Here is a 15,351-nt window from a genome sequence, read left to right on the forward strand (position 1 = left end):
CTTGACATGGCCGAGCCAGCGAAGGCGCCTCTCGCTGAGTATGGAGAACATGCTGTTCATGTTGGCGCGTTCTAGAACCTCTGTGTTGGGTACTTTGTCCTGCCACTGGATGTGCAGAATGCGCCGCAGACATCTCAGGTGGAAGCTGTTGAGTTTCCTCTCGTGTCTTGCATAGGTGGTCCATGTTTCGCTGCTGTAGAGAAGTGAGCTGAGCACGCACGCTTGGTAGACACGCAGTTTGGTCTTCTCTGTGAGGTTTGGGTTGTTCCAGACTCTCTGGTTAAGTCTGGCCATCACTGCTGCTGCCTTGGCAATCCTGCTGCCCACCTCAGAATCAATGGAGAGTGAGCTGAAGATGTTAGACCCGAGGTATGTGAAGTTCTCGACAACTTCCAAATTGTACCCATCGATGGAGACAGAGGGAGGGGAGTCTGTGTCCTGTGCCATGACATTCGTTTTCTTCAAACTGATGGTCAGTCCAAATTCCTTACATGCATGGGAGAGGCAGCATACCAGCTGCTGAAGTCCATCTTCCGTGTGTGATGTCAAGGCTGCATCGTCGGCAAAGAGCAATTCACGGATGAGTATCTCTGTGACTTTAGTCTTAGCACGGAGACGGGCGATGTTGAACAGCTTGCCGTCAGCCCTGGTATGGATGTACACTCCCTCGCTGCAGTCCTTGAATGCGTACTGGAGAAGCATGAAGAAGAATATTGCAAAGAGCGTCGATGCATGGACACAGCCTTGTTTGACTCCGCTAATGACTTGGAATGCTTCAGATGTTGCGCCATTGAAGCACACTGTGCTGTGCATGTTCTCGTGGAACGACATAATGACAGCAAGCAGACGTGGGGGGCAGCCGATCTTTTGCAGGAGTCTGAGGAGTCCACTCCGACTAACCATGTCAAACGCCTTCGTCAGGTTTATGAAGGCAATGTAGAGGGGCATCCACTGCTCGCGACACTTCTCCTGCAGCTGACGTAGTGAGAAGATCATGTCTACACTTGACCTGCCGGCTCGAAATCCACACTGGGATTCTGGGTAGACGCGGGAGGCTAGGATCTGCAAGCGCGCCAAGGCAGCACGGGCGAAGGCCTTTCCGACGATGCTGAGGAGGGAAATGCCCCGATAGTTGTTGCAGTCGCTACGGTCTCCTTTGTTTTTGTACCAAGTGACGATGTTGGCGTCACGCATGTCCTGTGGGATGTATCCCTGTACCCAGCAAAGGCAGAGGAGTGTGTGTAGGGGCTGGAGCAGTGCTGGTTTTCCGCTCTTGAGCACTTCAGGCGGAATGCCGTCGCTTCCAGGAGCCTTCCCACAGGCAAGGCAATCGATGGCTTTTCCGAGCTCTTCCAGGGTGGGCTGTGTGTCTAGCTCCTCCATGACAGGCAGGTCTGGAATGGCATCCAGGGCAGTTCCAGTGACATTGTTTTGGGTTGCATATAGCTCGAGATAGTGCTCAAACCATCGCTGCAGTTGTTTATTGACCACTGACCTACAGCAGATCGACGATGAACGGAAGACTGCCGTCATTGACAGAGAACTCTCCCGACCGAACATCGACATTGCCTGCCTCCAGGAGACCCAACTGGCTGACAGCGGCACCATCAGGGAAGCCAATTACACATTCTTTTGGCAAGGGAAGCCCTTGGATGAACCTAGGCAGCATGGTATAGGCTTTGCCGTGAAGAACACGCTAATCGCCTTCATTGAACCTCCATCATCAGGTACTGAGAGAATCCTTGTCCTCCGGCTGTCAACATCCTTAAGCCCGGTCAACATCTTAAGTGTGTTTGCCCCAACCCTCTACTCCACCTACGAGGAGAAAGACAAGTTTTATGAGGCTCTGGATCAGGCAATATCCAGTATCCCCAACAATGAAAGCCTTTACTTACTAGGAGACTTCAATGCTAGAGTGGGAGCTGACCATGAGGCTTGGTCCACCTGTCTCGGCTTTTACGGAAGGGGCAAGATCAACGAGAATGGTCAGCAACTGCTGGAGTTGTGCTGCTCCCATAGCCTATGTGTGACCAACACTTTCTTCAAATGCAAGGAGATCCACCAGGTGTCATGGAGACACCCACGTTCACGCCACTGGCACCAGCTAGATCTCGTCATCACCAGGCGTGCAGAACTGGCCAGTGTCCTCCTTACCCGCAGCTACCACAGTGCCGATTGTGACACGGACCATTCCCTCGTGGCCAGCAAGGTGCGAATATTACCCAAGAAGCTGCACCACGCCAAGAAGAAGGGTCACCCACGTATCAACACCTGCTGTGCAAGCAACCCAGAGTGGTGTATATATATATATATATATATATATATATATATATATATATATATATATATATATACTGATACATGTATATTGGTGCATCAAGTGATGGCAGGGGAGGGTTTATTATGTTTACATTAGCTATATCCAGACAGATATAGTAGTTGGGTGCTTTAATAGATCATCTGTACAAACACAGTACCTGTAAGGCTAATTTAGGGCAGTCAAACTGCACAATCTAGGTACCTGTGAGGATAATTTAGGACATTCAAACTGTAAAATCTAGGTACTTGTAAGGTTAATGTAGGATAGTCATACCGAACAACTATGACACCTGCAAGGTAAATTTTGGACAGTCAAATATCATTAACTGCTGTTGTAAAAATCTTGATACTATATAAGTACTCCCTCATTGTAACACTGTTTATGAGAGCCATGCTAAGAAGACTGCAGGCTAATTGTGAGGTCACCTTATATTAAGATATTATAAATATATGTAGTACAAGATAAAATGTAAAATGGAAGGGCATAATAGCTCTGTAAAAATAAGTATAGAAGCTGATAAAATAAAAATTTGAATATAAAAGCGTCATTCTCAATGCTATTGTAAAATAAAAACAATTTTTTTGTTCTGAATCTAATAAACCTAAGAATATTTCATTGAAATGTATTTCTAGATCTTGAAATCAATACAGTTGCAAAGTATACTAAGAGTTTAATAATGTAGCAAATGTTTTATCAGTAGTCATACTATAATAATGTCTTCATTAGTGCTTGACTTCCTGATTAATGCTCGATTCCCTAATTAGTACTTGACCAAATCAGTAACCTATGGTATAATTATATGTTATACGTATACTTGCACATATAAAACACTTACAATCCAACATCTCTGACCCATTCAAACTGTTACAGTGTCCATCTTATCTTTCCTGTCTATCATAGTATTCACCATTTGCCCTGCTGGATATCAAGTCCAACATTTCACATGTGGTGTCAATAATTTCAGCAAATAATAATGATAATAATAGTAATAAAAGAGCACGGATCAGTTAATTCGTTTGCTGTTATCTTCCCTTTTTTTAGCAACAATAGTCTGCATGAATTGATTCAGGCAAGGTTAATTTTATTCAGGCATACCACCTCTAGTAACACCATCTCATACCAGTAATGTGAACATAAAATAAGAAACATAGTTACTGAACCTAGCCAGATATAAATGTGCTAATAGAGAATAAATTAATTTTAGCAAGATAAATAACTATCACAATCAAACAACAGCATTTACCTCCCTTCTCTTTTGTATATGTGTTTTCACCACGCTATATGGATTATTTTAATGAGTTATAGCCACTGCATGTGATTTAAATTGAACAATATACAATATATAATTATAACAGATAATCATATATTATAGGTGAAAGAAACTGTACAATATGTAATTATAATTGTATGTGGTATGAATTAAAGAAACTGTCCAGCATGTAATTATAATTATCAACCATGTGAAATATTATGATTGTTTACACTACGTATGATAATAAATGAACTGGTATGAACAGAGTTTAACAGCATATCAGCACACTACTGGCTTTATATTACCAATTATAAGCTAGGTTTTAAAAATGCTATGATAAAAAGATCCAAAAAAATTAAGAAGAAAAATTCTTGCAAATATGATGTCCTACAGGATGAATAATAATATGTAAATTTGTTAAAATTCCTTAAATGTTATAAAAAAGATAATTTCTTTTAAAAGCATCAAAATAAAGGGTAACACATGATATATATATATATATATATATATATATATATATATATATATATATATATATATATATATATATATATATATATATATGTTTATAAAGTCAAACAATATTATGATAGTACCTCATAGAGTTTCTTAACTGAGTTCACATCTCACAATTAAACAGTCACATTTTAAAATGGGAATTTCTAAATGTTGACAGACGAAGTCTATGTCAATAATTGTGCATCTGATGAAGCACCTGCATGTATAGACTTGGTTTATAAACTTATGACACTTTTAGCTGATTATTTGCTATAACATCCGATTGCAATTGAGGCAACAAGGCAGCCAACCTGGGTTAGACAAATAGGCATGTGATGGATATATTCAGGGTGGGAATAAGGTGTACTAGATGGACAAGTATATAATGGGTGGAAACGTGTGTTAGATGGAGAAGTACAGAGTGAGGAAAAATGAATTACACATATGGAGAAGTACATAGTGGGAAACGTGTGTTAGACAGATGGACAAGTAGGTGAATGAACAATGAATGAAAAAATGGAGAGACTGATGAATGGACATATGAATAGCATGTGCCCCGGTTTAAAAAAAATGGACTGAAACAAGATTGAAAATGAATGGGTTACCATAATAGGATTAAGTGAAAAGACTAAAACACACTGTATGCAAATGAAATGTTTATAATGTTTATGATAATGAAGTATAAGAGTCTCTACAAACCCTCACCATAAATAGTAATGCATCAATGAAATTGGAAAAGAAATATAATGGTAAGTATACAACAACAACCACACATAAATATTCTTATAAGACTTACAATTTTGACACGATACGCATTGCTTTACACACCATGACACTAACACAAAAGATGAAGTTATACACTGCCATGAATATTGTAGTTACTCTAATAAAGGCTCTTCTAATAAACACCCTCCGCCTCCATTTTTTCTTCAAAGAAGAAGAAATTCCTATGTTATCAAGGCATTAAATCCATTCATATTAATGACTGTTACACATCCTATATATCCTTTATGGTATGTCGAAATAACTAATACAGTACATGTGTAATCCAATGACTGTTATACATCCTATATATCCATTATGGTATGTCTAAATAACTAATACAGTACATGTGTAATCCAATGACAGTTATACATCCTATACATCCATTATGGTATGTCCAAATAACTAATAACTAATGACAAAATATAATGTCTCTCCTTATTTAGTTTTTTGCATGGTCAATTTCAGACATAGAGAAGAAAACCTGAGGGAGTAAAAAATGTTGTCATTACCTCTGGTGTTCTATCCCATGTCTCAAGTTTTTCATGGATACCTTTCCTAAAGTACTTAGACGAAACTTTGCAAACACATTTATCATATGAGCTAATTCATCCCTGACGAACATGTTGCTACTTGGAGATCCAATATGGACATTGCAGTTGTAAACTCTTTTGCATCTCCTGCTGAACATATTGTCATATGTAATTGGGGATTGTTCTTATCATGCTCTTATATATATTTGATTTCTATAGCATTCTTGACGTTCGGCCTGATTGTGCTTAAGATTTTCCATGATTATAACTACTAAACAAGAAGCTCATTCCAATTTGAGTTCAAGACTTAGTGGCATTTTCTATCATATGTGTTGTTATCCAGAGCAATCTATTGTTGCAAAGCATCGGTATCAATAAATAAATGGAGGTTAAGTTAAAACAATTTTGAATATCTATTTATATCAATATGTGAGGATCATAATATACTCTTGTGTTCATATAAAATTATAAACTATTTATTTATTTAAATTATTCAGTGCAAAGACAAGGTACACATTGAAGGTTTGGGCTATACAAACTAGATAGGGACTACTGAGAAATAATTCAAAAAGCGCTTGGATTGTAATATTGTGGTGCATCAGGACATTCAATAATTGTGGTACGTTGGGAATTTCAAGACACTCGAAATATCATGACATTCAAGACTATCGAAATTGATTACGGAACATACTGTATTTTATATTTGTGATAGGGCATTTAGTATTATTTGGGATTTAATTCATACTAATGTAAGTACCTTTTAAATATTCACTATATATTATAAAGTGTTTGTTGCACTTTTCATAAATTTTGCTTTCGCTTCTTTTCTACTGTTAAATGGATAAATAAACTTCTTATAAGACCAATCAGAAATCCCTATCGTTACCTAAATGCACTTAGTTTTAAAGAAATGACACGTCATTTAGGACTGATGTAGGTCTTTTTGAACACAAACAATATAATAAAGTCAGTAGCTATTGCAAGTGGTTTTATTTCAAAGATATCATGGTCACGGTTTTCATTGAAAGCTATGCATTAGTTGGGTCACCAATCCTCTATCTGATTTTAGTTTGGAAAATTATGGACCATTCATTTCGATAAGTTTTATATAATTTATTGCTGATTCTGCGAAGCTTATCCCTATTCAGATATTAAGGTAGACATTAGGTGCTTGTATCTTTTGCAATCAGGCACCTTATCTTTAGCTGAGAAATCATCTAGCTAAGGTGTTCTTACTCCGAGTGTAGAGAGCTGCTGTATTGTACTGCTGAATTCTACTTATCTAGCAGTCTGTTGCATGGATATAACGTGCTAACTAAATTGCATGTTTTCCAATTCACTATTCACCTTCATTACTTCTACACAATGCAACATTTGCTGTTTCTTATATCCCTGAACCTACATGCTGTCAAACTAATTCTTCTCATAAATACATCACATTATATAATGTCCTCTTCTAAGATTTTTCAAATTAATTTCAGTTATATATACTTCGACTTCTACAATCTGTGTGATATGGAACGGATACCCACATTTATTATAAGCTCATTTTTTTTCTCCGTTAACTTTACATCGTCAGAATCGTTCCGTATTTTGCGATATTGCACACCTCCATATTCCACTCACTTGCAGGACACGTGTTCCCAATAGTGCATTAGGAACTACTTTGTAAACAATTCATGTACACTCGTGTAGCAGACGCTTTAAGTTTAGGTTGATAAAATTTGTTTCTGATTGAACTAAAGCACATGTTTCGTGGACTGCCACATACTAGCTACTTTGCTGCATTCCGTGTTAACTTTACAATGTTTCGGATTTTGGCGATAGACGCCAGATTTCATAAAATTGGTGGGTAACCACAAATGACATGCAAGTTACAAAGCATAAACTGTCTCCTTTAGCTTTTAATAAGAATGGCAAAAATATACTTCGAGTATTACAGTTTTACATCCTGAATTTCCTCAAAATATACTTTCTTAGTTCTGCAAATACGAATTACATGAGCCATGCCATGGTTTCTCAAGCTTGATTATGCATTTGTACTGTTATTTCGACTACATTCCTAATGCAGTTACACACCCCTTACTCCAATCCAAATGAAATAAACATTATATTCCATAGCATCCATGTGATGATTGAAATTGAATAACTTCACATTTTTCCCACATTATAATTTTAAACATTCAATGGCAGAACAGATACACACTTGCAGATGTCAAGACGCTCCTCCGTCGCCGCTGAAATCCAATGTACTTCATGTAGAATTGGCACATCCAGTCCATAATCACGCAATTTCGAAGAAATGACACAATTACCTAACTCTGTTCATTCCAGATCAAATAGAAAACGCACATTCAATCACAATATGACTCCAAATTTCAATTTTTAGTAGACCAAAATGCCGTTTTCTTTCGAAAGTTATGTCTGGGCGGAATTTAGTGCGCATTAATAATGTTGTTGTTGTGTAATGATGAGTCTGTGCTTGTGTATTTAGTTTAGAATACGGCATACATTCAGTTAATTTGTTTCGTGTAGTGTATTTTTGTTTACATAATTAAGCCTTAGGAAGAATAAGAAAATGAGAAGATAATACAAAGTTTACTGCATTTATATGGGAAAATATGAACTCGTATTTTGGATAGATATACTGCACTACCAAGGTCATGCAGTATTTCCATCTGAAAAACTCTCTCATATTTCCCATATAAATGCAGTAACCTATAAATATAAAGAGAGAGAGAGAGAGAGAGAGAGAGAGAGAGAGCGAGAGAGAGAAATATATACTTACATATGTACATATACAGAGCGTCTAATGTTGCCACATCACTATGCATATATGTGTACATTCGTGTTTTGTTGATTTCTGTGTATATATAGACTGTATAGTATATATATATATATATATATATATATATATATATATATATATATATATATATGGACTGTATTGCAATAATTGTTGTATTGTAGCGATTGTACTGCCACATCATTGAGAGACGTTCAGGTGCATAAGCGTTAGTGATTCTAATAAAACATCTGACGTAAGAAACAAATTTATACAATGATGTTGTTTTCCTTCATTTTGTGTCTAAATGTTCAGGACAAATTAAAATTACTGCGTTGTCTCGATCGGAAAAAATGAGACCGTTTCTTCGTATGTCTGATGACATTTTCAAATGGCAATTACCCTGCTAGTATGGGCATGATAACATAGAAAGCCAAAAAACAAAAACAAAAAACGTGTTAAGTAAACAAAACTTTGTCTTAATTCCAATTTGTAATACAAACATAATAATCATCATTTAAAATGGTTATTGAGTTTTTGCTCCATGTTTTCTATTTTGTTATTCATGTTGACATAATTCACACGTTTCTACATCGGACTAAACTTGCATGTCATCATGATAGTGGTAAAATAAAACATTATATAATACGCTGTAAGGAAGGGTACACAGTAGTTTTTATTATTTTGTTTGAATTAGTACTGAAAGGTGCTGCTTTGCTTTTTATTCCTTTTTGATTCTAATTGGAGTTCCTCGATATAACACTGTTCAAAATTTAGATGTAGAAAAAATTTGCAATGGGATCCGTAGTTAAAAAAGCGGAGAAAGTGAGCTGAAAACCCACAGTGAACATATCATTTACACTTCTCGCCCATTTTTACAATGTTGTCTGTTCATTATGCTCTCCTTCTACCATGCATCACTTATTTTATTTATTGAATCTCCCATGCTACATAATTATCCAGATAAGATATCACATGGTTACAATGTCAGCCAGTCTCAATGGAAATTGAGAGCCGAGAAAAGATATTGAAAGCATGACAGTATGAGATTTATTCTCTTACTTTTTGTCAAGCAGGGATCCAGGTTTACCGAGTGGTCTAAAGCGCTTGTTTTTACCGATCACTACCATTTCACCTCTGTCCGAAATATTCGAGTCTCGGCCTTGGCCGATGTGGTTATATGATATAGCTACCAGTAGGTTATCGTTGGTCGGTGGTCCTCGTCTGTTTTTTTTTCCGGATTCGTTCTCCACCACTGATAGTATGTACAATGTATTGCCTATCTTGTGCCAGGAAATTGCGTTAAACCCAAAACAATGACAGCACATTATCAATAGCGTATTGGGCATCTTTGTGTGACAAACCTATAAATATGAGAATTTGGCAAGAAAAACAGAATGGATTTGTTACCATTATGATGTAGTCCGACACGCACGGAGGTACTGGGCTACAAGACAAAGCTCTTTATTTGACTGTCCAGTGGAACATATAAATGTGATATCGAAGTGCATGCATTATATTTTTTTATTATAGCAGAATTACTTCGCTCACAGGGCAAAGGGTAATGCATGAATACTCCTACAAATACTTATCATTGTTATAAATCTCACCCTCCAAAACGGGAACTTCATAACGCTTACATAACGGATGTTGAATGCTCTAATGTATTTTCTTGAATTTGAATTTAATTCTCCTCGTTGCCATCAGTTATTTAAATGTTACTATGTACTATAATTGTCCACTCAAATATGAAATCTCATGTAAAAGAGAATGAAAACAAGTTGTCAAATATTTCGAACCTGATTCTGCTAGTTTGTCTTTCAAGAATGTCCACACATACACATACAGAAACGGCATTGTGTCTTTTCATAGTGCAAGAATACAGCATAGAGTGTCCATTTTCGTTCTTGTATTGAAATAGTCCAATGACCAGGTGCTTGACTAATAGGTTGCATGGCGTTTATGAATCAAAATGTCATCACAGTATTTCAGTCAAAAATAATGTTCACTATAATATTTACACATGTTGGTGTATATGAAATGATTATTCAACAAGTAAAAAATTATCATGAATTTGCAAAGACAGGAAAGCAGAAACTAATGACATATACAGTTTGAGCAGACATAAGAAGATGAGCTATGGTTGAAAGGTTTATTCTATTCTGAACACTTCGTTCTCCCTGCCACTTTTCAGAGCACATTTTACGGCCTCCTCGGTACAATTTTCTTTAATCTGTTCAGATTTAAATTCAGCGAAGTGCAAATTTAATATTATATACGCCGTTCGAGGGCTCAGTGAGTGAAAAAGAACAAAAAAATAAATAAATAAGGAAACAAAACGCAAACAGTAGAAAGTGCAGATTTGGATGCCATCTCATTTGTTGTATTATGAAGCAGCCAACTCTGTCAATAATGGATATAATACTCGTCACTGACAAATAAGTCTATTTCTTTGTTATGTTGTGTCTAAGTAACAGAATATGCAGGTTTAGTTAAACATTTAGAGGTATTGTATGTACTTTGTGGTTCGTTAATTTGTTTTGTCTCATCAAAATAAGGACTGGACGGAATTGTAACATTCGTACTTTTAAATACGGGACTGTCCGCGTAGTAATTTAATTTAAATGAACGCTGTTGTGGACTAATCCTTTAAAGTAATGATCCGCATTTCATTTGCATTTTAATATAAACATTATTATATGATTTCAGGAAGAAAGAGAGATAAAAGAAAGAGTAAGTATTGAGACATCTGCTTTCACAAAATAAGACGAAATAATGCAATGCATACGACTATTATGTCATTGCTAAGACTAGTGAATTTATTAAAACAAAAACAAACTATTTCTCGAATTTACCTCGTATTTAATCGAACATTGCTAATATTAATTATGTTTTATGATCTGGAAAGATATAAAAGATCCATAAACGTTTCCTGTCATGTCATTATCAATATAGCCATACCGCTTAGAAACCAACCATTTTTCCTAGTGCATTTAACCTTTTTCAGTATATAGTGCAATTATTGTGTTTGTTCAAAAAAGTAAATTTTTACTTAGTTGCAAAACGACAATGCTTTGCTAAATAAATACGTTAAGATGGACGCTTTTTTCGACCAAATGATCGAAAATGAAAATTGGTGACATTCTGATGTCCATTATCGCCGTTACAATGCATATCTTGAAAATCTCTCTATAGCTCAACAAAAAGACATATTGAAATGGTGGTTTCAAAAGAAGACGTTTTATTATGTCTAGTTGATTCTAAATGAACGTTTTGTTTTGATATATATATCAACAGCGCCTATTGGGTTTATACAATTATGATCGAATACTCGTCCATGTAAATCAAAGAAATATCTACCAACAGCCTCCATCGGGGTCCCATTACTTGCTTGCAAACTGTATTTACTTGCGGAGCAGTTATTCGAGGAGCGAGATTATAACGTTACTAATCTTCGTTTGAGCGGGATCAAATTGGGTTTATTATCGAGCTGACGATACAATTTCGTGACGATGCCTTAAACCATACTGAAGTTTCGGAAACTTTCCGTTGAGTTAAATGCGTAACTATGTCGTTACTAAGTCCTGACGGGGAAACCGTAGATTGATCGATTGATGAAAACAAGAACATAATCACAACGACTATAATTTCAGTTTCGAAAACCAGCTTGATAAACAAATTATACACAGCCCAGTATAAATCCGTACGGCTGTTTGTCCCGGCAGTTTAGACTAATTTAGGTAGTTTCCAGATGTGCGTGTGTTGAAGTTTCTCCGCTGAAGGTCATTTATAACATCCACCCTAAATGTGTTGCCACTAGCCGGCAGAACTATAATGTGGTCGATTAACGCCATTCAAAATGTTCCTGCTCCCACAGATGACACAGATGTAATAACAAGAAATGTACTGAAGCAATATATAAACGTTATTATTTGAACACCCCCCGTGATAGATACGGACTTTTTTCCACGAATGATCAAAGTGTAGAAGACTTCGTAGCATCCTTGACAAGATAAACCAGTAAAAATAAAATCAAATGCAACCCAAAATAAATTAAGCACTGCTATGTCTTCGACTCGTGCTTACAGTGGGATGGAAACTATTTCAAAAATAAGTACAATGAAATCACTGCGATCAACAACCATATGTGGGAGACCGTAGTGCTGAAACTATCACGTACGGTCAGAACACTAGTCCTCAAAGGTAAATATTTCAAATAATTATGATCCAAATTCAAAGAATAATTTATGTCACGTGCAATATAGTCCTGAATACATAAAAAATTAACAAAATACTGAATAGATGAAACGAAAAGTAGAACACATTTCCAGTATATTTTGGGAGTCGAAGTAAACAATCTTATCAGTTCACTACTGAAACGTCTAAACTGGCGCCGCCTGTAGTCGCCAAGGCGATTAATATACAAGAGTTATTGCCTTTACCTATATAACACAAACAGAATCGACGAGTTCTCGGTTATTGGGACTCGTGGATTCTGGAGGAGCTAGGGACTATTGCTCTAAGGTGAATGTGATCGAGGAACGTATTCGAAAGCGAAATATGTTTAGCGAAGTAATACATATCATGGAACGAACATTACTCCACCGAGTTTAAACCAAAGCTGCTAACATAGTCTGGGTTAAATCAATATTGCAAATACATAACTTGCTTCCAGAAACTTATGTGAACAACTCAGCCGTGGCAAATAAATATGCGATGCTATTTGGACACAATTTGAGAAGATGAGGATACGAGAGTTTCAATGATTGAGAACTATTTTAATAGGAATTTTCCTCAGTCAGCACTGTAAAATTGTGACTAATATCAGCATGGTTGCGACAAGACGACTCGTCACGTACCTAGTCGATATTGCGTATGATAATGAATATTTCCACATTATTAATAGGAAATTAGCCCACACCAGCCCGACTTGATATTGCAACCATGTTGTTGTGTTTGTTTTATTTTGGTGTAATCTTTGTCCTTGATGGCGGGGTAAAGTGTTCTATATTTATAGAAAATGTTGAATTCCAATCATTTAAAAATTGACATCGAGAAGCTGATTTTCTTTAATAAGCAACGTCTATCTCTATGCCGAGGGTAATGTTGATTGGGATCAAGGAGTTTTCATTGTTATAGGAAATGAAGTCAAACAACATCCGTCGACATGCAATTCATTTTTTATGAGTTATACAATTTTATCACACGTAGACTCATATACTAGTACGTTCGCCTTCTACACGATTGATAACTCAATTTTCGTCATTTTATTCTTCTTCGGATAAACTGTATTGATAACACCTGTCGATGCGAAAACAAATTGCAAATAAATAGCCATCTGATTGACATCTATATGTGATTGACAGAAGGGTTAATTGTGCTAATGCGACTTAACCATGCGCCAGTATATCAGACACATCAGGAAGTTATATTTTTGAATAGGAAAATAAGAACATATAAATATGTTTGTTTGTTGGTATCTGTATGATTAAGTACGTCGGTTGTACCTATACAGTTACGCCTATTTTATTTAGCGCAAATTATTGCGGCTCCTTTTTTAACTTTTCTGAATAAAGAGAAAGAAAAACGTTCAAATACGGATATTTGCACATGACACAGCCTGTCTAGTAGACTACGTTAAACGGCAACTATTGTGGAATACTCAGCTAATGTAGCGACAATTGTACTTGTAAGTACCATTTTTGATACCAAATAGCAACGTTTGTTTCTAATATCACCTTTGTTATATTATTTTTTTCAGGAAGAAAAGCAGATTCATGCATTGGTAAGTATAACAAATATATGTCCCCTCAGTCTAATGTGAACAAGTTATGTATTTTATATGGTTAGCAAGACGCGTACATCCATTAAAAATAGGTATTCGTCAAAGATTAAGTTATACTTCATTATAAAGTAAAGTTACCGTTTTATTATTATGCACCTTTGTCATATTTTGGATGAAATTTCAATAACATTATTTCAGATCACACCAGGTTTTATAAATGCTTTAGATTTCCGCATAATGAGATTATCCTCTTTTTGACTCATACTGTACATTAAGACATTCTTAATACAGGTTTATTTTCTCTACCGAGAAAGGGAGACGTAATTGTTTAATACAAATATGAGAAACCCAATTGAAGGCGCGTCCTTTATTTAGAGTTTTGTTCATGCTACACCACCGAAAGTATATTTCACAGTTTCTAATATCAGGTTTATTGTGTTATTTCAGCGCTCGACGGGATATGTAAGTACTAAAATGTGCACGAACACGCATTACATGATAGATATTACTCGAATTTAAATGTTATTTGACCACTGATAGCAAAGTCATCAATTCATTTATCATATAATTTAACAATAATTTTGAGAATCAGATGTTCATAGCAATAGTTTAGGTTACATTAGAGTCTACTAAAGGTTTTTCTAGAGCGAGTATCGAAGTTTTCTTTTATATTATTCAATATCACAGGATTAGTGTTATTATATGGGTATAAATATTCTGCAGAGTAATAAAGGCGTACACTATTATAACAAATAAGAAATACATAGTGGACAGTGAAGATTATAACGAACGTATGCTCATTGGCAAGGTAACGACCAGACGTTCGTCATCATTGCTAAGTAATTATGAACTAATCATTGCATAATGATGCATTCCCCATACATTTGCCTGGTAAAGCCTTCGTTGTTTTACTTGATTTCATCTTCCTCAAGGGTATATTGACTACCTATCATTGATTATGTTTACATCATGTTTGTGTTGTAGAGACGGACATATGGTGTTATTTTTTAATAAATTGGAATAATACTTATGTATCACATAACAACTGTGTTTGTAGATATATAGGCTCTGTTTACCTTTAGCTTCTCTGAGAATTATATAGACATTTACCTGAAATTAGTAATTGTACCATACATAATGTACGTACATGTGAAACCTGGTGGTAAGAGAGGAATATGTACTTTGTAAGCTTGGAACATGTTTGATAGTATTAATCTTCTTTACTTTACACTTAATCATCTCAAGCACATTTGGGATAAACAGAAAGGAAAATGTATACTGATGTAGCAGTTTGTATATTTCTTGCTTCATGACAAAATGTGTACGGGTTGTAGCAGTATTCGTCGTTCTTGTTTAGAGATAAATGTGGCTACTTATCAGTGAGATTTAGTTTCTGATACGATCACTGTTCTTAAA

General features: G+C 35.9%; 1 protein-coding gene across 4 annotated transcripts in view; it reads left to right on the plus strand.

Annotated features, from left to right (window-relative positions):
* Positions 1–14,705, plus strand: part of LOC149774033 (E3 ubiquitin-protein ligase TRIM45-like) — a 54,865-nt gene extending 40,160 nt beyond the window's left edge. For 2 of the 4 annotated variants that reach the window (XM_089945908.1, XM_089945910.1), the window contains 3 exons: positions 10,860–10,883; positions 13,912–13,935; positions 14,383–14,705. In XM_089945908.1, coding sequence (XP_089802034.1) covers positions 10,860–10,883; positions 13,912–13,935; positions 14,383–14,454 — 120 coding nt within the window. In that variant the 3' untranslated portion in view covers positions 14,455–14,705. The remainder of the gene's footprint in view (positions 1–10,859; positions 10,884–13,911; positions 13,936–14,382) is intronic. The other 2 variants (XM_089945911.1, XM_089945909.1) reach the window with 2 other exon arrangements.
* The last annotated feature ends 646 nt before the right edge of the window (positions 14,706–15,351 follow it).

Source organism: Sinohyriopsis cumingii, unplaced genomic scaffold (assembly GCF_028554795.1).
Source record: "Sinohyriopsis cumingii isolate HCF-2022 unplaced genomic scaffold, ASM2855479v2 utg000452l, whole genome shotgun sequence".
NCBI classification, from domain to species: domain Eukaryota; kingdom Metazoa; phylum Mollusca; class Bivalvia; order Unionida; family Unionidae; genus Sinohyriopsis; species Sinohyriopsis cumingii.